At 48.5% G+C, this 25340-nt stretch overlaps 1 protein-coding gene across 4 annotated transcripts in view; it reads right to left on the minus strand.

Annotated features, from left to right (window-relative positions):
• Positions 1–25340, minus strand: part of LOC110973984 (E3 ubiquitin-protein ligase HUWE1-like) — a 75737-nt gene that overhangs the window by 2618 nt on the left and 47779 nt on the right. For 3 of the 4 annotated variants that reach the window (XM_087135650.1, XM_087135648.1, XM_087135651.1), the window contains 28 exons: positions 24914–25052; positions 24214–24330; positions 23875–23957; positions 23005–23212; positions 22010–22102; positions 21215–21458; positions 20457–20764; positions 19739–19992; positions 17892–17976; positions 17375–17594; positions 16403–16731; positions 15746–15821; positions 15127–15176; positions 13856–14148; positions 13176–13476; positions 10583–11754; positions 8962–9109; positions 8382–8491; positions 7637–7785; positions 6482–6825; positions 6004–6131; positions 4829–5128; positions 3946–4333; positions 3052–3385; positions 2534–2746; positions 1754–1859; positions 1076–1375; positions 435–625 (listed from right to left, as the gene is read on the minus strand). In XM_087135650.1, the coding sequence (XP_086991776.1) occupies positions 435–625; positions 1076–1375; positions 1754–1859; positions 2534–2746; positions 3052–3385; positions 3946–4333; positions 4829–5128; positions 6004–6131; positions 6482–6825; positions 7637–7785; positions 8382–8491; positions 8962–9109; positions 10583–11754; positions 13176–13476; positions 13856–14148; positions 15127–15176; positions 15746–15821; positions 16403–16731; positions 17375–17594; positions 17892–17976; positions 19739–19992; positions 20457–20764; positions 21215–21458; positions 22010–22102; positions 23005–23212; positions 23875–23957; positions 24214–24330; positions 24914–25052 (6683 nt within the window). The remainder of the gene's footprint in view (positions 1–434; positions 626–1075; positions 1376–1753; positions 1860–2533; positions 2747–3051; positions 3386–3945; positions 4334–4828; positions 5129–6003; positions 6132–6481; positions 6826–7636; positions 7786–8381; positions 8492–8961; positions 9110–10582; positions 11755–13175; positions 13477–13855; positions 14149–15126; positions 15177–15745; positions 15822–16402; positions 16732–17374; positions 17595–17891; positions 17977–19738; positions 19993–20456; positions 20765–21214; positions 21459–22009; positions 22103–23004; positions 23213–23874; positions 23958–24213; positions 24331–24913; positions 25053–25340) is intronic. The other variant, XM_087135649.1, reaches the window with a different exon arrangement.

The raw sequence follows: 25340 nt of genomic DNA on the forward strand, positions 1-25340 counted from the left end.
ATGGACTAGTCAAACTGTTTCATATACTATAAATACCACAATTCAAATACTTATATTTTACTAATACGTAATTTTTTAATCTGTTTGAAAAAACTCTCTCAGAAAATGACACCTCTCAAAGCAAATACGATAAGCTAGGAAGTAAAATACAAATGCATTTGTAGCTCAGTTGGTAGAGATGCGATGATTAGTATTCCACAGAGGTTCATGTTAAGCTCCCACCTACATCAGCACTTGCCTCCTCAAACTAGTAATTCTGTTTGAACAGCTACTTGAATGTGCTAATACAGGTTTCCGGCTGAGAACACAGGTTTCTGGCAGATAAAACAGGTCTCCTACTGCTCGACTCCATAGGACAACGATTGGGCAATGCGCCAATGATGCAAAGGGTGTTTTTTTTGTCTTGGGGAGTGGTTGGAAGGGACTGAACTCACCATGTGTGGGCAGTGGGTAACCTGTCTGTGGACCGGTCATCCCGGTGAATCTGGAACTTCTGGGGTCCGTTCATGCCCTCCAGCGAGGCAAAACCCTGCAGGGGGACCTTGGAGGTCCCCGTCACAAACTGGAGAAACTTCGCGCGGATGGCTTGGTCGAAGGAGCGCAGGGCGCGCCAAAACCACTGGATCTGTGTGAGAGAGACACGCAAACGTGGAGCATCAAAACAAGTTGGAAGACAACGTCGGCAGACGTCTTACCCCCAATCTCCTTGGCCCTTAGTGCTAGATGCTTCCTCGCTCTTTCAACACGTTCTTTCTTTGCAATCTCATGCACGATCATCTGCTGATTTCATGCCAGCTACCACCTCACCTCCTTCCTCGAAATTTAGTCACGAGCAAACAAGGACGTGATTTTCGATCTTCCAATCAGTCTTCCAAAAATCAAATGAAACAAGTCCTTCACCTTCCCACTCTGCCCAAACCGTAAAGGAAAAGCGAAGTTGCTTAATCTCTGGTATGGCTGTAAAAACAAACACACTCCTGCACCTTGGACAAGTTCTGCATGAAACAGTACCATCGTCAACTGGTTTTAAAAAAAAACCAACCCAAAATGCAAAGAAAAGAAACAAGAGCCCCACCTGCAAGGAGTTGGCCTGGTACTTGTGATACTCAGTGTTGGCCTTGAGGTCATCCACGTCAATGGTGGGCAGGCCCGAGATCAGCAGCTCCAGCTCCTGCTCGTTGAAGATGGAGATGAGCCGCTTGGGGATGATGTCGTAGAAGCCCTCCAGGAAGCTGTCCAGCTGCTTGCGGATGGCACCTGTCATCTTCATCTGGCAGACCAGGTGCACGTACTCCAGCTTGTTCTCTGCGGTCACGGGGATGTTGCGGCCGTTGGGCTTCAGGTCACGGATTTCAGTCACGCCAAACTCCTCGATCTGATGGACACCAAAAAGTAACCAGCACCCCCCAAAAAACACAATTCTTGTCAATTTGGAGATTACTCTGTTACCCTTGATGCAGTCCATATGTGACTGACGCAGATGAATCACATCAGTCTTCCATTTGTACAAATGACTTTCTGACATTTATGTTGCCAAAGCAAGTCACTCGGTGGGGTCTTGATGCATAAGAAAACCTTGAAAAATGCTGCATCATTTCCATTGTGCTTCCAACCTCCCACGCATCTCTCTCAACTCACATTTGTACACATTCTGTTGAAAACTGTTCACGCTCACTTCGAATTATACATGTGAATTTGTGTGTACCCGTCACATTTAGCCAAAAAATACGGAAGAATCTAGAGTTACACCCACCTCTGTGCTAAACGTCAACTCATAGCCTAGCTCAGTGACCGAATGCTCCAGCAGGAAAACCAGACCTTGGTAGAATGAGTAGTCCTCACTCTCCATGTCAGTGTACCTGTGGGGTGTCGGGGCACAAGACAACATGTTACAAGGAGTGACCAACAAGACACTGTGACAGACAGGGTAATACTTACAAGAGAGGTGGTTTTGATGAAGAGTGCAAAATCTGTGAATGGTACGTGAATGCAATGTCCCCCCCACCCCCAAAAAAGAGCTCAGCCAGGGACGTAGACGAGCCCATCAGAAGTCCAGTCACATGACTTTTCCAGAGTCCAGTCACAAGCCAGATCAAGAGTAGCACGCCGGACAACACAACGCTCATGTCACAGCTCATTGCCACAGCTTGTAACTTGGCTGGACACGGAAAAACCTTTGAAGATGGATGTGTGATGGACAAGGATGGACTCGACTACTAATAGCCCTAGAGCAGGTCCTAATGAAAACCTGCAGGTGCTAACTTGACACTTTGGCTAGCTCCTCTTAAACAATAGTCGCCACACTGACATACTGCCATGAATAGATTCTAGCATCGTCAAACCTCAACACCGCAGTAGCATTTACAAGCATCAAACGGGCCATCCAAGTTGCTGAGGTTTAATACTATCGGGTGCGCTTGTGTAACAAAACAAATTGTCCAAATTGGCCCACAGGGCATCCAAGAAGACAACCAGACAACTGTCTGGCTGAAACATTGGTTGGAAGGACAACAGGGGGAAAACCTTTCCTTACTTGACTGGCTTTCCCAAGATGTGCTTGTAGTAGGAACGGGAGAAGTAACAGTCCAAGAGCTTGTTGTCGTAGATGGCCTTGGCGATGATGCGGCCCACAAACTTGAAGTAGCTGAGGTGGTTGGAGTTGCAGTGGGAGGCAGGGTTGGGTAGGTAGGTGACGCGGTCGCCGGGCGACACCTTGAAGAGGGCGTACATGGGATTGAAGATCTCCCTAACAGGTTGAAGCAAAGTGACCAAATCAGAGTGAACCAGAAAAAAGGGCAAAACTACCAAACAAAACAAATGATACTGAATCTTGCCCTTTGCCAATGTAACCTTCTGTTTTAATGGCTCAATGCAGTCTGAGAGATTGCAGAGAAAATTCAGAACTTTGCTCTGGTAAGACTCAAACCTAAAACCTCTTTGCTTGCAACTGAAAATTTCTTGACGATGCAAGAAATTGCCTTTCAGTAGCCAGGCCGGGCCACTGGTTCCTTCTTCAGACAAATATTGAAAGCTCTCGGCGACAGCACTCACTTTGAGATGATGAGGTACCACTCCCTGAGCAGTCCCCCAGCATCCTGCCCCTCTTCCCCTTCAAAGAGCACATAGAAGCGGTTCTTCCACTCCTCCGGCGAGCGCCGATGCAGCTCCCGGTACGAGTCCTCAAAGACGTGCTCGCGCCGGACGTGGACTGCCATGTCCTCCCGGCGGGCCCCTTCGTCTAGCCGCTCCAGCTCCTGCCGGAAGTAGCGGCGCTTGACGTCAAAGTCCAGGATGCGTACGTGGTTGACCAGGACAGAGAAGGGCCCCTCTGATAGGTGGACGGTGGACTGGCGCAGGATCTGGTTCAGCACGTTACGGTGCATCTCTGAAAGACATACAGGGGGTAGGATGAATGAACGGGGGTCATAAAACTCGAGATCACATAACAAGGAATATTTTTTTACTACTGTGGTTAACTTCAATTGAGCCTGTTTGGTACTTCAAAAAGGCAAGGTCGTTGGAGAGCAAAGCTCAAACACGCAGGTCAGCTTAGAGCTGTCTACTGAGAACAATTTGAGCTACTTCCACTGCAGTAGTCACAGTGTGTCCTTGAGTGCCCAGCCTGGTCCAAACCACAAACCACAGTAAGGGGGGGGGCACGTGTAAACAAGCTGATTGCATCATTGTGGGAAGATAGTAGATATGATTGTTAACAATTCCACAACTTAGCCCCCAACAATGTCTTCAACTTGTCCCGGACAAGTTTTGAGATAACTCTTAATGCGAAGTAGAAAAATTTCGTTTGCAGAAAGCTCCGACAGACAGAGAAAAGGATAGTTGTGGAATCTGCATTGCTCATGTGTGCATGGGTACATTTCACAAGATAAAACCTTAGCAGTTTTTCAGCCTGGCTTATGGAATGGCAGTTATGACAACAAATCTCACCGGCAAAGCTGAGGAACTTTTGGGTGTCAAGCGGCATGTTGGTTGTAACGATGGAGGTGACCGAACTCTCCCGGGCAAAGAACGACCCCGCCCCGCTGGTGGTCAGGCCGCCCGCGGACAGCGGCATGGGGGAGAGCGGCGCCGAGTCCGGCACAGGCTGTGACAGGCTGCCGTCCCTGGCCAGCGGGGGCTTGCCGCCTGCCAAGGCGTCCCTGGCGCCATCCTTCTCCGAGGCGTGGACCAGGAAGAAGGCCTCCACGGCTGGCTGAAGGACCAGCACGGAGTGGTGATCGGGGGTCTGAGACAAGTCCGTCAGGCAGGCGCTCAGGGTGTCCCACAGCTCGTCCAGCGCCAGCTGACTGCTCAGACGGGGCTCATTGTCTTCAGGCTAGAACAAAGGAGCACAGTAACAAATCCATGGAGTTATGAGGGAAAAATGTGAATAAAAAAGTGCCAAAGAAGCAAAAAAGGGAAGAAATTGGGATGAAAATCGTCAGTCACTTTAAAAAGAAGTTGGTCCCCTTCCCCCATTAATGGTGTCGGGTTGCTGCTTCCCCCCCCCCTTTACCTGAAAAATCCTGGCACCGACTGAGAGCAAATGAGTATTTAAAGCATGTAGAATCCAGAAATGAGAGAGAAAATGGAAATACCCTTGCACATCTCAACAAACTCAACAACGGTCTTCCATTTTATACTCTAATTCTTTTGGTGCGCATTTTTTTCATATAAATCATAAGGCAGAATTTAGTTGCTTGCAAAAGCTGATTAGCCACTCTCTCCAACATGACATTTTTTTATTCTTTCACTTCACCGTGGAAGGAATCTCACAATTCTTCCTTTTTTTTTTTCCGGAGTAACCACACTTTTTTTTTCAGGCCTGTACCTCGTCAGCTTTGCTGCTACCCGCTCCTTGCATGTCCAGCGATGCCTGCTTGAGCGCGGCCACCCCCTGCTGAACGCTGGTCAGAGTTGGCTGGTCCACCTCCATGGGGGTTTCGGCCGCCGCAGATCCACCGCTCGCAGTCCTGCTGCTGCTGCTGCTGCTGGATCCGGAGGTCTGACCGGCTGCGGCGACACCAGACTGCTGCTGTGGAAGAGAGGCAGGCGTTGGGGTGGACGTGACCCCGGAGGCTGCAGCCGCAGCAGTGGTGGTCGGTGTGCTGGTGCCAGTGACGGGCGATGTCTGAATTAAAGACAAGGGTGAAAGTTGAAGAATACAAAAGGGGCAACAGTGAGGGCCACGCAGCAGCAGACTGGATCCCACTAGATGAGCCTCAAGTCCATCTTCTTCAGCAAATTTTGTTTGACTTCATACAAGAATCTTTAAGATAGTGAACTCTTTGTTCTAACGCATCACTCAGTTTGGCATCCGATCACAATGGACATTATGTGGGCTGAAAATGTTGAGAATTTCTGCTGATTGGTTTATGTGAAGGCCTCTTGGCAAGTTGCACCTCATTTTGTTGGGTTGGGTCGCATACAACAAAGAAATTGAGGCCACTGGGATCTCATCTCATGACAGTGTTTAAGCTTTCAGAGTCTGCCAAAATCCAGCATCTGGTTGTGAAGAATACGGACAGACAAAAGGGCAGACAGACAAGACGGTGCGGCCAAGAAACCATAGACTTTACACATATGCTTCATCGCACCTGAGGGCACAACAATGATCAAGCAGGAGTGCCAGAAAGTGAAGAGAAATTGTTGTTGGCTTACTGCAGAGCGCTGCATCTTCCATGAGCTTTGCCTACCACTTGAAGATTACGCTTTGCACATGTCTTGCATGCTGGGACATCACCACCAGGCACAATGTAACCTGCACAGAGCTGACCCCTACACTCACATGCCGCAAAGCCCCTCCCTATCCCCACGGTCAATGACTAGCTTCTCAAAATACCTTACATTTACTGAGACTCCGATCGATTTTTACATAATTTCTCAACAACCCTTTAAGGCATTATACAAACAATATGATGAACTACAGGGATGAATCAAACTCTACCTTCAAACCCTATAGGGAATCAAAGACGGAACAGAAGCACAAAGGGTTAATATACATACAGTGACGATTGCGTCCTGCGATGTCCTGACAGCAGCCTGCCCTCTACGGTTCATGGCTTCCATGTGTTCGCTGGCGTTGGCCTCCAACGCTGCAACGGCAGCAGCCAGATGACTGGCTGTCCCACTCACTGGAGGTGGGGTGGGGGAAGAGGGAGAAAGAAGAGAAATCTTGTGAGCAAGAGCCTGAGAGATATGCAGTCACAGAGGCTGGAACCGGTGAGAGACTGCAGGTCCCCCGCGATGCCTGCCACTAGCGCCACGTGAAGCAAAACATGTTGGTCCGTCGGGTTGGTCACTCGAGCCGGCCGGTCAGCTCAGTCAGTGGTGTCAGCCAGTTCTGTCAGTCAGGCCTCTCACTCGGGCCAGTCAGTCGGGTTGGTCGGTCGGATCAGGTAGTTGCATTGGTTGGTCACTGCCCTGAGCAACAGTATTACTGAATATGTGATTGCTGGGAGGGGGGAAGAAAGCAAGAACTCACAGCTTTTGCTGAGGGCGGAGGCTTTCCTGGCGGCCTTCTTGGCCGCCTCCTTCAGCTGCACCACCACCTTCAGCATGCGCAGGAAGAGGTTCTGGTTGGACATCTTGGCTGTGAAGAGTGCCATAGAGGGCAGCCGCAGCTCAAAGCCGCTGCGCTTGGCGTTGCCCGGCCGCCGAGTGGCGGCGCTCACTACCACGCTGGTGCTTGGGTTGAAGCGGTCGCGCAGGGTACCGGCTGCCGCGTGGCCTGACGATGCACCGGCAGAAGTGGACGCTTCGTCTTCGCTGTTCAGCTCTGACGTTTCCTGGTACTGATGCACCTCTGCCAAGAGCTTTTTAATGTCGCTGCAGTATTGAAAAACAGCCACATCTCCAATGAAAGTCTGTTAAACTTGGAGCGTTTTCTCTGAAAACTAGAAGCCACCTTAGAGGGTTTGGAATCACTTGACAAAGTATCAAACAATAATATCAATTTCAATGGACACAGCAAAAATTGTCAACCAACTACTGCAACCTTGGAGTGCAGTTTAAGTTGTTTGAGGGAAACGGTCAACAAATTTTATACACTTGCACCACACAGGGAACTTAAATTATTCTCAATGCATGTTCTTTTGGGGTAAAAGATTACTAAGTGTATTTCTGGTATCAATATTGCCTCAAAAATACGGGCAATTCACAATAGTGCGCCTCCAAGAGTTTGCAACGCGTTGACCAATCACAGAGCGAGAAATCTGTCGATCCGATGCGTGTTCAGAAAGGGTTGTGAATTGCTCGTATTTGTGAGGCAGAATGCTGCTCAAATACTTTGAAACAAAAATATTTAATAAATATCCACAGGGCTGCAGGTCTTCAGACCACAGTATTCGTACTTTTGCTGTTCCTTGCCTTTCTTTGTTTTACGCTGTGAGAATGGCTACATAAATAATAAAAACAGGAGCTAAAGGCCATCTTGTCCAACACACACTTGGAAAAAGGGATCTCTGTCGCAAACTTCTTGGTGGAGCACTGTCATGTGAAAATTTCCGGTACTGGCTCCACGTGGGATGAGTGGCCAAGATGCCGGAGGGGCCTTGAGCACACTCGTGAATATGAACTCCCGTTTTTAATTCTGAAATCAATACTATGGACCTCAGAGCAGCGTGTTTGCCTTCCTGACCTGCAGAGTGCGTAGCCGATCTCTTTGGCTCCCTCCAGGAGCAGGGCTAGCACCGTCTGTCTGGTGAAGCCGTGGCCCCGCGACAGCTGCATGAGTAACGTGGTGGCGTCCTCCAGGCCATCCTCGGAGCAGCTGTGAGCCGTCAGAACCTTCACAGAGTGACAGATAAACTCTGACTGTTAACATTTTTTATCCAGATATTTGACTTTACTGGGTGAATAATTATCCTTCCTTTGCGGCTGTGAGCCTGAATCAAGGACAGACACTGCTGCAAAGGCAAGCAAAACCATCTTCAGGCAGCTAATATGTGACCGGGGAGTCAAGCCAGAGACAGAAAAAGTTGACCTCTAAAGAGGAGGAAACACAGATCACCCGTAGGAACCCTTGGGTGCGGGAGGGAACCAACTCCCACCTCTATCAACACATGGACAATACCAGGAATTGAGACCCGGCCACAGCATAGAGAGGCAAACATTCTATGAACAAGCAACCCATGCCACGCCCCCATTACAATCCTGCAAACCAGTGGGCCTGGAATTTGGCCATGAACTCGGCCGCACCCCTGCAACCTGTGATGGGGCAGGTGACAGGACCTGTAACTGGACTTGTGATGCATTCAACAACAGCCATTCTGGAGATGTAAATTAAACTAGTACACAGGAGGTCAAAGGAACAATCTTTGACTCCTCCTCTTTTTGGGGGGGGAGGGGGGATGGGGCTTGTCTTTTCAATCTCTTGTACTCACATCGACAGCCAGCTTGAGTAGCCGTTCCTCTATGATGGTCTTCTCGGCAGCCTCGGCAGCCTGTTTCTCGTCCCGCTTGTCTGCTTCCAATTCCTGAGTGTCGCTCACATCTGGCAAAAACCACAGACAACAATTTTCCCGGGTCAACTTTGTCCAGACAGTGAGCCGTGACGCTCAACAAACAGGTACTTCACACTCCTCACAAGGGGCAAACTAACTTGGGCATTTCAGTACTGAAACAAAGAAGCATTTTCTTGAATTCATATGACCAGAAAAAGGTGGAATTTTGCTGGAAGCCTTGTTGAATTCTCCAATAATCTTCCATATCAACTATCAAGAGGCATTCAGTACCACACTAAGGAAAACTGGCTGGACTAAACCTTCCTTAATCTTCCTTAATCTTAGGTAGATTTTAAAGGATCTTGGAGGTGCAGGCTTGATATGTAACCCAATAATCTTTTTCCTTGTGCCTCAATCAATCACAGAAAGTCACTGAGAACACAACAAAACGGCAAAGCAATGAAAAGGCACTGCTCTTGACTTGAGGCAACGACTGAAAAATCCTACAAACAGCCCCTACCCGTGATGGATGCGGTGTCCATGGGACTCCCGGCACTGCTCGTCGTGGACGGTGCCTGCTGTCGCTCCCCAGAGGCGGAGTCGGTGATCGAGGGTGTAACCGTGCCATCGCTGACCGAATCGTGCCTCGACTGGGCCGGCGTGCAGGGCTGTGTCACAAAAAATATTCCAAGAGGACACACGATTTTTTTTTGGAAACTATTTGGAAACTTGCATGAGTTTACAAGCAGTGCCCTTTGTAGAGAACATTTTTTAGCAGATTTTGTGCTAAGCAAAACCGAGCAGAAAACTTGTCTCAAGTAATGTACATTCTCTTCATGCACACGGTTAACCTTTTCTACTGAGCATATTTTTACTGAGCTAAGCACATTTCCATGGCTATGCCCAAATTGGCTGCCTTGTAGATACAGCTTACATTTCTGGCACTGCCATGCTGCAGGAGATATCCACAGCACTAGACAAAAGGGACTGGGTGCGGCTATGACCAGGGGAACAACTACAGCAGACTGGCTGTAGTGAAGAAAGCAGTATTAGGCCTTGTCCAAAGAACTTGGTTGTGGCTGGGAAAAACATACGTCTATGGGAACTAGGCAGCGGCTGCCTAAAACCGGCTTCCATGGCCGCATCTTAACCCTCCTTTAGTTTTACAGCACAAAAATGCACAAGTGCCCAAGGTCACTCTCTGGCACGTTGGTGCAGTGCACAACACGACACAGCTGTGCTTCTTGGAGGTGTTTACCAAGTGACCCAAAGAGTGACTTCAGCCTAGGAGGGTTAATCCTGGCCACAGGCAAGAGTTGGGGTAATACACAGCCACACTGGTAGCCAAGCCACATTGACAATACTCCCAAAATGGCAATACTCCTCCAGGTGCCTTTATTAACCCTAACCCTCCTCAATCCTTCACCTGTTGGAGGACTGAGGAGTGTTAGGGTTAAGACACCATCATTGCAACCACTCAAGTTGACTTTTTTTCCCCCACGCCACGAGAATAGTCAAATTTGGGCCTACAGGATATACTAGGTGCCCCTCTCGAGGACTGATCACTTCCCTCATCCCATTTTGATCTCTGTCTCATTTCAGGCCTCATCCCCTCTCTTCATCTCATTTCCCCCGCCCATTCCACACACTCCCTCCCTCTCAGCTGTTTTCTTCTTCTAGACTGAGCGCTTTCCACTAACTTGTTTCTGCTTGCCTGTGGTTTGGCATCTAACAAAGACCTCTTGAGGATCAAACACATCCGGTGTCTTTAGCTTTTCTTGTTTACTGCGTGTCAGACCGCAAGCGAAATGGACCAGCTTTTCATTTCCAAAACTCAGGATATTATGCTCTTTCTTCCCACAATTCTGCGCTTATTACTGCCTGTCATGGCTGCACACTCATCTCATGGAACTCTGCCAAATGTCACTTTCTGAATTTCAACTTGGCTTTTGCCTCTTTTAGTTGTGCCTCAGGAGGCAGATGTTAAAAAAGAGAGCGTTGAGTTGTTTTTAACTCTCAGAAGTCTTTGAATGCTATTTCTACAAGTGTTCCCGCCTGAGACGGGGATGCCCATGACTATCTTTGGTTGTGCAAAAAGACACCCCTGATGGAACTGTGTGACGTAAGAATAATTTTCCCACCTGAGCTGGTTCGGCTGTTTGCCTGCTCAGTCTGGCAATGCTCTTGATTGTTGACTGATCAATCTTGTCCCTTTTATCCGTCTCGGGTAAGGACGCCGACACCAACGACAGCAGGTGCAGCATCTTGTCCGTCAGCGCTGTGCTGCGGCGTACGACGGGGTGGGCCAACATGCCCATCAGTACGGCCATGGGCGAGTGGGCCGTGTCTGCTCCGCGCTTGCCGTCCTTGTCCAGGGCCGAGCCGGACGACTTGCTGGTCATCTTCCCCTTGCGCCCCAGCGAGGTGTTGTCCAGCCGCACCAGGAGGTCCCAGAACTCCGCCTCTAGCCGGGAGGAGGAGGAAGAAGAGCCAGCTTTGCCGCCGGAGGTAGATGTCTGGCTCAGATTTGAAGTCAGGCTATCTGACTGTGACAAGGGGGTCGCCGTATCCCCTAGTTTGATACTGCTACCACTGCCGCTCTCTGATGCACTCTTTTGCAGGTCCTTGGGTCTCTGGGGGACAAACTGGTGGGGGAACACCTTGGCCAGTGAGACCAGAGTTTCGAGGACGTGCCGGCAGACGAGGGGCGCGGCCTGGGGGTGGATGCAGACCAGGGCTCCCTGGCGGTCACTGGTCTTCTTGCTGCTGCCCCGCTGGACTTGGAAGACGCTGGCCCGGCAGCCCAAGGCAGCGTCCATGCTGATGGAAAGCCACGACGGCTGCTGCTGTTGGTGCTGATTGATCCTGCCGTCCCCCCGGGAACCCGTATCCACATCGCTGCCGCCTGGCACGCTCCCGCCAACGGTGACCCGGCTCTCCTGGAGCATCGGGGTGCCCTTGACAGGTGAGCCGCTGGTCCTCTCCAGGATGCCGAGCAGGGCCTGCAGGATCCACTGGCGGGTAGAGGGATGGTAGCTGAGGTTGCGCAGTACACGGTGCAGCCGGGCTGTGTTCAGCTTGGGCTCATTGACAAAGAGCAGCACCAGAAGGCAGGTCAGGGCCTCAAGGTCCACCAGCTGCCGTCCCTGGAACTGCGCCAGGCCACCGCTGGCTGTGGTGGTGGTGTTGGCCGAGCCGCTGCGGGCCGTGCTCAGACCCCGTGAGCCGCTGCCCCAGCTCCAGGAGTAACCGCTGGTAGACCGCGGAACCGACAGACGGTAAATGCCCCCCTGCCCGAGCCGACTGGACAGGCCTGAAATGAGTAGAAACCAAACTTCCTGCCATTAATATCTTCACACTTCATCAAACAACACTTGATAAGAGACGGTCAGCGTTATTAATGGCTTATTACGCAGACCAGCAGTCCCCTCGAGTCTGCAATGAGGATTTTGAAATTGTTTGTGGAACTAGAATAAGAAAAGCCAGCTCTATTCGTAGCTGTCTAGTAAGTCAGAGGACAACGCACTGTAACAGCCCGATACTGCAATCTGTAATACAGCAATGAATTTCAGATTTACCAGGGATGTGAACCTTTACAAAAAGCAACTTGGACAATTTCTGCTCTTTTTACAGGAGGTTCCGCTTAAATTATTACACAATTTGGTTATCAAAACAGGCTTTTGAGTGATCAGTTGCAAAATGTAAACTGAAACCTCCTTGTCTGAGACAGAAGGGGAGGGCCATATGAATCGGCATACTTTTTCCCTCGCTATAAAAATGACAAATATTCAAGAAGGATTGACAAATAAGATGGCTGTGAAATACAAGCCACTGAACAAGGGCCAGCGCAGTATTGGAAGCTTTGAAAGTGGCTTTTCTGTGAGGCAATGATGCCGCACAAGGGATGGTCAGTCAGTCAGACGGCTGTTGTGAAGACCAACATTAGGCCTGACGGTGTGGAGGGAGAAGAGGGGTCCCAAGGAGGGGTTAGGGAAGAATGCAAAATACAAACAGAGAGTATCTACAGGTTCACCTAGAGGTTTAACCACTTGCTACCGGGTGGAATTTGAAGTTACATGACGTAAAACCATGAGATTTTCAAGATTTTTCATTTTCAAAATTCTTCAAAAAAATCATGGCTTCATTTACTGGACGTTTACACCCACACGGATGACTGTCTGGTGACTAGTCTAATCTGAGCAGACAACATCTATTGACGCCCAAGTATTTCAGCCAGGCCTGCTGCCTTGTAAAAAGAGCCTAGATTGTGCAGTGTTATGTAACTTTCTTTTGTTCCCAAATCTGGCACAGTGCGCTACTGGCATCTTTTCAATAGGGGCCAGATTAGCATGCAGCAGGATTGTATCGCTCATCGCTGGAGTGCTTTTCTCCCCGGTAATAATCCACTCATGCCGAATGCCGCAAACAGTGGTATAATCTTTCAAAATAAGGACAGATTTCCTTCGCTATTGACAACTGAAAAAAATGTTGGTAATTCCCAGCAGCTCAGTCTTTTGTTCCGAGTACGGTCTTTTGTTACAAGACCCAGCTCTTTTGTTCGGTTTCGGGCTCCCCGGTTCCGTGTACAAAGCCTATGTGCCTGAAACCGGGCTCCCCGGCAGCATATGGTTAACATGGATTTGTGTGGGTCTGGACACCTCAAGTTGACCCCCCCCTCTCGTTTCAAGTTTGCATTCTTTCCCTTTGGCCGAACCCCCATCCCCTCGAATGCACCTGAACTCTGGAGGATAGCACCCAGCATACCCGTCTCCCTCAGCAGCCGCTCCTGCATCAGCTGGCGGTGGCGTAGCACCCGATCGATGCGCAGGGCCTGGGCCTCGGCCGCCAGCTCCTGGGGCAGCAGGGCCAGCACCGAGTCGTCCATGTCGGCCAGCACCGTCTGGCGCAGGCCGGGGGGCAGGTTCTGGATGAAGGCGGCCGGATCCACGGGCTCCGAGGCAGCTGCAGCGGCGGCTGTGGCCGACTGCTGGCTGGCCAGCAGGCGTTGCTGCTCCGCCCTCTCTTGGGCGAGGACCTTGAGAAACAAAGACAGAGACCAGTTTTACCCTCAAATATTGAGTAGACTGATTCAACCATAAGACCACAGTACATCCAGGGGTGATTCTCCATCTCAACTTGGTCTCTGGTTTCATAGGAACTTTTGGAATTTACTCAAAAAGGATGAATTAGCAAAATATATTCAGTCAGCAATTGAAGTTTTTTTAAGTTACATCTGGTAAAAAATGTTTAACCTAGGAAAGTGATTCTGGTTTAAATGAGAGCAATTGGACAACTCCACTTCGCAAACTAATTTTTTTTAAACACAAGAACAAAAGGAAACATCCCAAATACCCTCAGCGTGTGTGGGCCAACTTTGGGAGTCTACAGAGCAGTTTCACAGAAACACAACTGACCTCCTCTTGTATGTGTAGAGGCAAGGCTGCCAGGAACTCCGGATTGACCTGGCTGATGGAGCTGTTAGGATCTAGCGTTGTCGTCGCAGCAGCGGCTGCTGAAGCAGCGCTCGAGCTGGTGGGCACGGTCAGGGTGCTGCCAGAGGTGCCAGCGCCCGCCGAAGAGGAAGAGGCAAAGGAGGCGGGAGGCTGGGAGTGACGGATGCCCAGGTGCTCTCTCAGGACCTCCTGCCGGATGCTCTCCGGGAGGGCGGCTAAGAAAGACGGGTCCACTCCCTCGGGTAGCTTGATATCTGTGGGATGGAGGGAAGCATCAGATATGAAACGTGCAAACAAAACACCTTCCTACGGCAAACATTTTCACGTGCACGTGCATTACAATGCCCAATAGCTGAGACCGAGTTCTCTCCAGAACATGTCAACTGCTTTTTTATTTCAGAACAACCTCCATGTGAAAGGTTATGAGCTGACTAGGAATATTGAATGGCTTTCACATACAATTACAATGACTTATTGCAAACTTTGACATTGCAACTTGCACGGCACTTATATATTTCCAGATGGCGCAATAAAGTAGTGATGAAGTAACCTTAGCCTACTCATGTATTAGAACACAGCACCAAGGCAATGCTGAAACCTTTCACCACTTCATGGCGATTGGCAAGCACTACCCAAATAGAAACAGTACACTAAAGCTTGGAAGCAATACTTTGTTGACCCCAAAAGAGCCATGAGTTTTCTAAACATCCTTGCCAACAAGTCAGGCTGGAACTGTTCACAGGATGGATCTACTGTATTTGCTTGTGTCTTGAGTCATTACAGAACATGTTCTAGAGCAGTGTTATAGCTACGCCGGTCGGCGCCGATTGGGATCTCCACCTCAGAATTCTACCATCCGGCACTAATCTGAAATAGCCCACAGACCGGCACAAAAATCCTTTAAAAATCCAAGAAAAAACATCAGTCACTATGAAAATTTCATATTGTTACCTGGAAGAATTTTAAAAATTGAACTCTTATTAATTTGGAAAGAAAAACTCATAGAAAAAGCAAGCTAAGGTCTCCTTAAGCAGGTCCCTGGACCCTCTGCAGTGACCTGCTAGACTCCAGTAGCTTTGCTTCCCCAGTTCGCCATTACTAAATTGTGCCCCACTTTAAAAATATGGCCAGCTATAACACTTTTCTAAAGGAGTGTGAGATTTTTCAAGTGCAATAGTGTCTCTCCTTGAAATGGGAGGGGGGAGCAGGTGACACTTAGATAAGACACTTACCACCAAGGGCGTCGCTGCTCCCGGACGGGTCAGAGGGTGGAGTGTCTGCGCTGTTAAAAAAAAGTGGGGTAGAAACATTACTATGAGATTTCAAATAAGTAACAATAAACCTGCAGTAACAAGGCTGCTTGCTTCTTGTTGGTAAGCAGAATTCATTAACATCGATCAGAGACAGTTGAATGTTTTCCCAGTGCCGCCAAACGTATACTCTATTTCGCATGAACTCCATTAAGTGTGCCTTTAACCATTCCACAAATTGTTTACAATGAGGGTCTGGTTCTTCCCTTGATCCTTTTGATTTGGAGTTCTGTCATTTTCTTTCTTGACAGTCTTTCAGCCCTTTGTTCTGCCTTTTAACCAACCGGGGCTGCAAGATGGCCATACAGTGAAACAAGCAGCTTTCTATCATGGTTGGAAATGTAGGACTCCGACACTGTTCAGGATGAATGCAGTACAGTGACTGGTAACCGATGAGAGTTTTCAGGACTTCATTTTGGCCCCTTCATCCTAACAATTCCCGTCAAGATCGGAATACTATGCAACTCATGCCAGGCCGAGTTCTCGGTCATGAACAGGACACAGGCAACAGGTGTCCAGCGGAAAAAACAAGAAGACTGACCCTTGACTGCTGGTTTGCTCCGTGACTGCCGGGGTGGAGGTAGAGGAGGCTGGAGGCTGACTGGAAACAGATGAACCTTGAAAAAACAACAGGCAAACTGTGGTTTCCTAAACTGATGCAAGTATTAAATGTGATCATATCCTCAATCTGCAGAGCTTGGAATCCAGGCCGTTTCCAAATCTTACGGCTACGACTACAGCTAGAAGTGAAACAGTCACACATGGCGGCTACTGGCTACAGGCTCTTTTCAAAGACACGTGTGTTACACCTAGTCATAGCCATGTGATTCAGACATAGACATAGTGAACTGGCCTTCTCCCCCTTTCCTCTTGGGCAGGGGGAGTGGAGGGGATACCTTGCTCCTTTTCTATCGGGCAAAACAAATTAGACAGACTGGGAGCATTTCAAGACAAGAACAAACTCTCAAAGAATGGACGGTGCATGGAAGTTGCTTTTATACCATTCAAATTGTCAACAATGTCAGATTAACATTTTAATGTAAGTTTCAGTGACTATTCTAATGCAAGTACGATTTTAATGCAAGAAATTTGGGTGGCAATTTTTCTGGAATTTTCCATTTTATAAGAACAACCTTCATTAATGGTACTGGTCAGTCCTTGGAAGTGCTAAGGTAAGAAAGCAATTCGCAGCGCCTACCTGCTGTGGTGGCTGGCACGCTGGGGATGGCCCCCGGCACGGGGTAGTCCTGGGCCAGCAGGGAGGCAAACGTGGGCTCTGAGGCCAGGATGGTGGAGGCCCGGGCAAAGCTTGACGATGACGTTGACACGACCGCTGCACCCTGGGCAATGCCGCTGTTGCTGCTGCTGCTGCTGCTGATGCCGGCACTCGCTGCGGTGGACGGGTCTTGGCTGGAAGGCATGGACATGACCGACAGTGGGGGCGTGGCAGTAGAAGCCACCACCGTGACCAGCTGGGGGTCAGTGGTGGTGATGGGGACGGAGCAAGTCACCACCTCGCCAGTTGACCTGTCAATATATCCAAATATGTAACTCTACTAAATATATTATCTTCCAGCTCAAAAGTGTCCTTTTATTCCATCAGCCAACATAAGGCAATAAAAACACACTTGTTTCTCACCTCAACGGGGTATCCCATAAAAAATACAACCCAATAGATTATCCACATAACCCATCGTCGGATTTAAATGAAGCCTTCAGCTTTGAACATGTTGAAAGGACAGCATTCTAAGCTTTGATTTGATACCAATGACATTTCTGACACACGTTCTGGGGAGGAAATAAATGCTACTCTGGGTTGCATATCTAAGACAACCCAGCAAACTGCACTGAGCTGTTTATGCAAATTTTCCTCAGCTGTTAAGCAGAAAATCCACTTAGCAAACTCAGGCATTCAGTGAAACTTAGTTAAACACAGTAGCCACACAGATTCTGAAAAGCCCTATGCTTTAGTAACCCTTTTGGAGCTAAGCAAACAGGTTCACTCAGAGCACATCTCTGTGTAACTGTCAAGAGAAAATAAATTCCGCTTTACATGCCCTCAGAATCAAAGTGGTTAAACAAGTTCTAGTTGACGTGAAAATTAGCCAGCCAGCTCCAAGAGCCCAGGTAATAATAGTGGCAACCACGACTGGGAAGCAGCCACACATACCGGTCTGTGGTAGCCAAGGGCACGACTGGGAGACTCTCCATGGAACTGATCGGTGGAACCATTGTGGTCGCTGTGGAGACAAACGATGAGGAATCAGGGGAAAGCAAGCTGGGTGCCCCGGAGGCGGTCAGCGACGCGGCCTGGCTGCCGGGTACCAGTGACGATGTACGCAGGCCCACGGCTGCAGCCGCTATGGATGAAGCCAATTCGTTGATGCCGGCTACAAGACAGTAGACACAAGAATCCAAGGGTTTCATTAAGACACTTCCCACCGTACCCCCCCTCCCCATGACAAATGTCAAACTACAGCTTAGAAATGAAATTTTCAATGGAAAAGCATTACAGACGATCGGGACTTTTGTCAAATGGCGGACTTGGACGATATGACGGATTACGCAATGCCGACTTAGTCAGAGTTTACTTTATATCCATTTGGTGAATGTCTGGAATTGATTCTGAAACTCAGGATCATGACAACGAAGCCCCAGATTTGGAAGAAGTTTTAAAAAGGCCCTACCTGTCAGATCGGCCGGTGTTGGGCTGCCAGAGGCATCAGGCATGCTGGAGGTTGTTGCTTCACTTTGTGACTCGCCCTCTGTCACCTACAAGACAGAACAACCAACCAATCAGCTATTTCTGTATTCCAACCCCCCGTACGAGTTACGAACCTTGATGATTTCAAACTTTAGTATATTGAACACAGCAAAAAGACCCAACTTTTGTCTGAGTGGAACTTGGAATTTCTACAGCTCTTCATTCAATCACAAGGAAGACTGGAACTTTGTTTTCATATAAAACATCCTGAAGTATGATGCTGTCTGACTAAAAAAAAAAAAATCTTGTGCTAATTTCTGACTACGACCTTTTCTTTAATTTTGCAGGGACCAACTGTGGGTTTGTGACATGTGGAAAAGAAAGTTAAAAAATGGTGCATTTTTCAATCACTTTGACTGAAAAGGGGTGCTAAGTGGTTTTCATATAACTATTAACGAGGGCTAGAAAGTTGCCCCAAAATGCTCCCAAGTAAAATGTATGTCATCCGCTCTTTACCAGTTCAAATATAAAAGAACCCATTCATGTTTGACTGGAAATGTCTGATGGTCCCCTTTAACCCTTCTACGGGTCAGTTGGTGGGTCACTTGGTAAACACCTCAAAGAAGCACAGCTGTGTCGTGTTGTGCACTGCACCAACAGTCCCTCACAGGAATATCAGATTGCACTTTTGTGCTGTCCAATAACTGTGCTTCACTGTTTCATGTGCATCATTGTGCAGTAAACCAAATGCAGTGAAGAGGACTGCACAAAAGACCCTGTGTCATTTTGTGCTGGCAACCTACTGTGTACACACTGAACCTGTGCATGTTTGTCTTCCATATAGAAAACACATGCAAGAGAGTGACTGTGGGCACTTGTGCATATTTGTGCTGTAAAACCAAAGGAGGGTTAATGATGGAAAGCAGCACTGGGTTGGGTTTTGCACAGAGCGACCATCACAGAGCTGTGGCTATGCACAATAGTTGTCACGATGCTGATCGCCATCGCCAGGATTACTGCAAATGATCATGGTCAGTGGATTTGACTAAGGGAATAAACATATGCTGGGCCGGTCTGAAACATTAGTAAGTCAATATATGATGGATTTCCAACGATTTTTTCTAGAATTCTACTTTCATTTTCTGGAACACCCCTGTCCATTTTGTAGTATATTCCTTGTGCAAGTTGTCCAACAGAATCTCCTTATATGGACTTGGCATGCATGTGGCGAGCCGCGTGCACACAGACTCTTGACCAATCAGAGTCGATTAAACTGTCTCGTACCCAGATACAAGCGCGTGATTTACACAGCGGGCCTTATCACATCTCAGCGGGCATTATCAAATGTTAACCACTTAGGGCCAGGTGTCCCCGAATGCGGGCACGTTCTTCTAATTCACACAGCCGGGTGGCCTAAGTTGGGGACAGGAATGACTGCTATGAGTCACCGTAGGCTGTAATCGTATTGTTAAGTACAATGGCATGAAGGACCACAGCGCTCTTGGCCAGCCTGGCCGACGAACGCATAGTCCAGCCCACCCATTGTTTGTCATTCCTGGGGGCTGAAGGCAAACAAAGAAGCCGTTATGTAACTCCATAACAGACAATGGTGACAAGTATGGTGAATACGAATGTCAAAGTCAAAATCATAAAGCACTCCCCGGCAGCTTGTGATTCAAGAGACTATTTTACCCGGCGGCAAGTGGTTAATACAAGTTCAAGCTGCAGGTTGTTGAACAGGGAGACCGTCTGAGGTATTTACGATTATCCTTTAAAAGGCCGACGCCCAATAATGAACAACTGGTGAGGTGTTGGTTTGGGGTGACTGACCTCCATCTTCTCTTCTTTCTCCTTGTCGCCCTCCGCCGCAGTCTTGTCTCCAGCCTCCTCCTCTTCGTCCTCCTCCTCCTTGCACAGCTCCTCCAGGAACTTCTTGGCATCCCTCTTCTTGGGGGCCTGCTCTGTCTCCTCCTGGGCCTTCTTGGCTGCCTCTTCCTCCGCCTGCTTGCGCCGCTTCTCCCGACGCTCGGCGAGCTCCTCGTCCCTGTGCTTCTCCAGGAGCTCGATGAGGTCTGGTTTCAGGGCTGGCCGGGGTATTAGTCAAAAAATTGGGGGGGGGAAACAAAAGCAAAACCAGGTGAGTGTTATCTTGTTGCAAGGGTGTGATCGAGCAAAGACGAAAAAATCCCAGACACATCCAGCAAAGTAGTTGCAAAGTAGCAATGCAATTAGACAACAATCAAGTACTGTGAGTTGTAAGGGATTTTAATAACTTCATGTAACAAGGCAAGAATTTCCTTGTGAACAACTTTACGTATGAGAATCCTGTGCTTTATCTTTTTGTAATTCTTGAAAAACAAAAGCAGCCGAATTTTTTCCCAGCTTCAGCAAACATGGCCAAGCAATGACAAAGCAACATATACACATAAAGTGTAGCCCAAGTGAACTCGGGCAGGTAACAAATAACCAAGCCATTAAGATATACTAACATTTTGACCTTTTGTTTGAGAGGAGGTGTCCGTTGAGGGCACAGCAAATTGATCCTTACCCTGTACACAGTCATGCATGCTGGCTCCATCTAGCAGCCTGGCCTCTTCGTCCCAGCGCTGGTAGGTGGTAGGCACGCTGGAGACCGGGTCCGAGCCAGCCAGGTAGCCCTCGTTCAGGTTGTCCTGGTACAGGTCCTCGTACAAGCCCTCGTAGCCGCCGGCCCCGCCCCCTCCCCGGCCCCCCAGCATCATGGGGTCGTCGGCCGAGTCGGCTAGGTAGATGCGGGTCTGGCTACTGGAGGAGGTGGTGCTGGCGCCGCCCGAGGTCAGCTGGACGATGTCGGCGGCCGACGACAGACCGAGAAGCCTGCAGGGAAGAGAAACAGTGGAAGGGGGCGGGGGGTGTGTTTATAGGGGTACTTTTTGGAGTTCGTGCACACTTCCAACGGGAGCGTCTGACAAGCTGGAATGCGATGGAACGTTCTGACGACTTTGCTTTTCTCACTGAGAATACATGCTGTCAGAAAATATGGTCCTGAATGGAGCTGGGGTCATTACCCAGGGTTAAAACTTTGCACTGGACCACCGGACTGTGTCCGGTGATTTTGATGTTGGTCTTGTGCAGTTTGACCACAAAAGTCTGCTGAATAACACTGGAAAAACACTGGAAAATCCCCCCCCCAAAAAAAAAAATTAATAGTGCAAATATCAACCTTTTCAGCAGCATCCACTCATACCACAGCCTTTACAGCTTTTTCCATATTAAACCATGTCCAATATCTGGTAGAAAGCTGGCAGTTCTGGGCTCCCCACTGACCTGAGAATGGTGGGCACGCTTGGGGGCCGGGCGTTGCCCGAGTGGTAGATGTGGACGGTCTGGGTGGGGTTCTGGCCATGCCGGTGACCCCGCTGGCCCCTGGGACGGTGGCTGCGGGCACCCCCCGCCGCAGCCGCCGCACTGCTGCTGCCAAAGCCATGAGTCAGGTTGGTGTGATCGGCGTGGCGGATGAGGAGAGGGTGGTGGGTGGTCACGGCACTTGGTGCGGCCGGGATGCTGGGACCTGCAAGGCAACGATAACCCAATGCTAACAACTGACATCTTTTATCAGAAGTCTTACTGATCTACTAAAGGTGCAGCCCTGGATATAAGAAATCCGTTTTCTTCAGTGCTTGATAAGAATTCATTTGACAAAATGAAGCTTAGAGGGCAGTCTTGACTTGGCTGTTTGTGCTTCGGGCTCAAGATTGAAATGAAATGAGTTAACCTTTGGAAAAAGCTAATGTCAAAATTTATAGAGTAAATTTCTCTTTCCGTCTGTGTTCTCATAAGACCAGACTGCGCTTGATAAGGTGTGCAACTGGGTATGGACACATGTACCAAGGTGGGAATGCATGCCCAAATTGGAAATGCACAGCATTTATGGACTGTTGTAAAGGATGGCACCGCAATCTGGGAATAGGTAAAAGCTCCCTGCAGAACAGTCTCGTATTCCGATCTTTTTTCAGTAACTGCTAGTTGCTGAGAAAAGCAAGCCTCCTTTCATGACTTGGCATATATCAAACCCTGTAAAAGGCCAGGCACGGCCAAATAATGGCTGGAATGGATGCTGACCATTTGCATTATCATCATGGACTGCTACGGGCAGCTGGTACGTGCGGATGGACGCGGGCACTCCTAGTATTGATCCGTGGTGGTAGGATTCACCTGCAAACCAGCCAACAAGGCAAACATTAGGCACATTAAACCATGGGACACAAGATGTCACCACAATTGCTCACGCTGAGGGAAGAAGTGCACGGAGTACTGTGGCCCTCACAGCACTTGACACAACATGTCTCCACAGTGGGGTGAGGCATGTACAGCACAGTGGCTTGCAGTGCCTGAACTCAAAATCTATGACATCATTCAGGGGATTGCAGTTTCAAGTCTGGCCTGTGGGATGGTGGAGTGTGCACCCTTGGGTATGACACATTATCAATAATTGCTTCTCCCAGCCCAGGAGGAAATAAGCATGTGAAGGCCAGCTCATACTGAAGGCCAGTAGTTGCAGCATAATTCGCTTCGCTTAAAATGTGTTCAACTCCTGTGAAGTCCCGACAAGAATAATATGATCTGACGTCACAAGCTCGAGCCAAGTCTGAAGTGGCCTTAAGGCCTTTAGATTTGGTGTAATATTGTTGGGTTTTTTTTGTAGCCCCAAAAACTTTCCCTAGAGAACTGTGACAGATTGAGGGACGCCTTTGCGTCGAAAGCAGAGACAATGTTGATGTACAGCCAGCTGAAAGAGCATTCTAATGCCCCACATGACCACGTATGTGACATTCGGGGCTACCATCGTGACACAGTGGAACGATGTTGTAATGACCGTGATGGGGGTGCCATAAAAGACTGCTCATCACAGCAGTTGGATACAATATAAAAATGTTCTAATACAACAGTACTTGGTAAAGCAGCACTCTTCTCAGTCAAAAGGGACCGCGAGCTGGCAAGGACTTATCAGGCATAGAAACGAGACACCGAAAAAAACAGTGGATCAATCTTAGTCTACAAAAGGGAACCGGGACCATATACGACGACACAGGGAAAAGATCTGGAAAGAGCCGTACCCGGGAACACATCCTCGAGTTGTATGAAGAGGTCCTCGTCGCGATCTGCCACGCCAAAGTAGGATTCCTCCAGGTCGTCGTAATAATCGTACTCCATGTCCATGTCCGAGCCTTCGTGTTCCTCTTCATCTTCCTCCTCTTCCTCCTCCTCCTCCTCTTCGTCTTCTTCCTCGCATTCCACGCAGTCCTCGTCACACTCTTCCTCATCCTAGGGACAAAACAAGACACTTTTTAGCAGCAACGCTGTCAAGTGACTTTACGCACGAGGACGCAAGGTCACACTCTGATTCATCCTAGGGACAAAACAAGACACTTTTTAGCAGCAACGCTGTCAAGTGACTTTACGCACAAGGACGCAAGGTCACACTCTTCTTCATCCTAGGGACAAAACAAGACACTTTTTAGCAGCAACGCTGTCAAGTGACTTTACGCACGAGGACGCAAGGTCACACTCTGATTCATCCTGTGGACAGTGGACAAAAAGCTGAGCAGTGTGGCACTCAAGAAACTTTGGGTACAAGGACAAAGAAAAATGTTCTCATTAACATAAGAGCAAGCCGCTGCCAACAGGCATGGATACTGGACAGATCCCACTTAAGCCTAACATGAAGGTCATTTTGAAGGGATAACAGCCATATCCGTGAGATTGGAGCTCTATCCCTTCTGGTTGCTTCTGACTTCCTCCAACAATCAGCACTGTAGCGGAGGTCACTGCAACTCAGCCTTGTGTAGATCTTAAAACTGTTTGCGTGAACACTTCTAATTTCATCAATTCTACAAGCAAGTTCCCTTCCTTGCCTGAGGCTATTTCTTATTGGCTTTTGAAACTTGCCCCGTTACCCAGCATGAATCCACATTGCAAGTACTTACCCTTTGATCTTCACTATCATCATCAGAATCACTCTCGGCTGCTGAATCTCCGTCATGGACGCTGTCCCCATCCCCGTCAATGTCTGAAAATAAAAGAAACGAGGACACCAAAACATTACAGACTGGACTTACTGGGTGTTATTGTGACTCAAAGACGCTGACTGAAGGATTTTTACTGAGGTAACAAAATTTATAAGTCTAAAAAACAAAAGGATATGGCTTAAAGTATGTGGAAGAAAACAACATTGCCTTCGAGCGTGCCAAGTAACAACTTTTTTCAGTTGCCATAACAATAAGTTACTTCACTATTCTAAGCTATCACTGCTCATGTGCACTGACCAGCCGTTTCTTCTTCGTTGCTATGGTGATTATTCATCTCTGCATCCTCCATGGCGTGGTCCATCTCCTCGCCTTCGTCCGTCATGGTGATCACCATCTCATCTTGAGAGGCATCACCTATGAGAACGAGACAAACAAATGTAAACCTATCCCAACTTCTGCCTTCTCTCACTCTGTTTCTGTCCATACTCTCAAGGTTAATCTTTAACTCATGCGTGCAATACTCCGGAAACGATATCAAGACAACAAAGAACACCTTGTAAGACTGCATTCAATGCAAACCACATAACGCAAAACCTCACACATGTTTCAGGGATCAGCTGTGCAAGAACAGTACGTAGTGATGGTAAGCCTACTGACTCCCATATATGACAAGTGCATGGCTAATTTACAACGGAATGAGCACAACCCATTGAATCTCTATACGAGGACACAGCTGTTCTTAGGCATACAACAGGAGTAGGGCTTAAGTGCCCAGTGGTAACACTACCATATTGTATTTTTCCAGCTTAGGAAGTCACATCGGAGCAGTGAATGTACCCGTGGAAATCATCAGCTAAATCTCTTTCCCACAGATGCATATAATACAGCTGGCCATATGAGTGTAATCTTGACAAAGCCAGAGCATAGAGTCTATGGAATAACAGGAAGGAGGGTAAGTTAGACATAGGGGATAGGTGAATGTGATTTCCGTCCTCACCCGCTTGGTCAAGGAACCCAGAGCCCAAGGACCCCAGCCTCTCGGGACCAGTCGCTATCAGGGTCTCTCCCAAGATGGATGTCGGCTCCCGACCCCTCTCTAACAGCTCGTCCATGATGTCGTCGAGCTCTGTGCGACTCTGATTGGATGGAGCAAAAACGCAAGAACAAGGTCGAGTCAATTTGGTGGTGATTCACAGATGAATACCTTGAGGAACTAAGGTATTCGTGCTTAAACAGTGGTTCACAGGAGGTTATGATTTATGGTCTTGAGTACATGCTCAAGGCCCACCACCCAACATCAAAGAGCTCAGAAACCACAATGTTCACTGCACACTGTACCTCTCCAGTAATTCTTCACCAGGAACATATCACAGTGTCCAGCCATAAGAAGAAATGACATGTATTTATAACAGAACAGTTGCGTC

This window comes from Acanthaster planci, linkage group LG04 (genome assembly GCF_054643075.1).
Source record: "Acanthaster planci isolate LZ-2023a linkage group LG04, COTS_SCS, whole genome shotgun sequence".
NCBI lineage: Eukaryota > Metazoa > Echinodermata > Asteroidea > Valvatida > Acanthasteridae > Acanthaster > Acanthaster planci.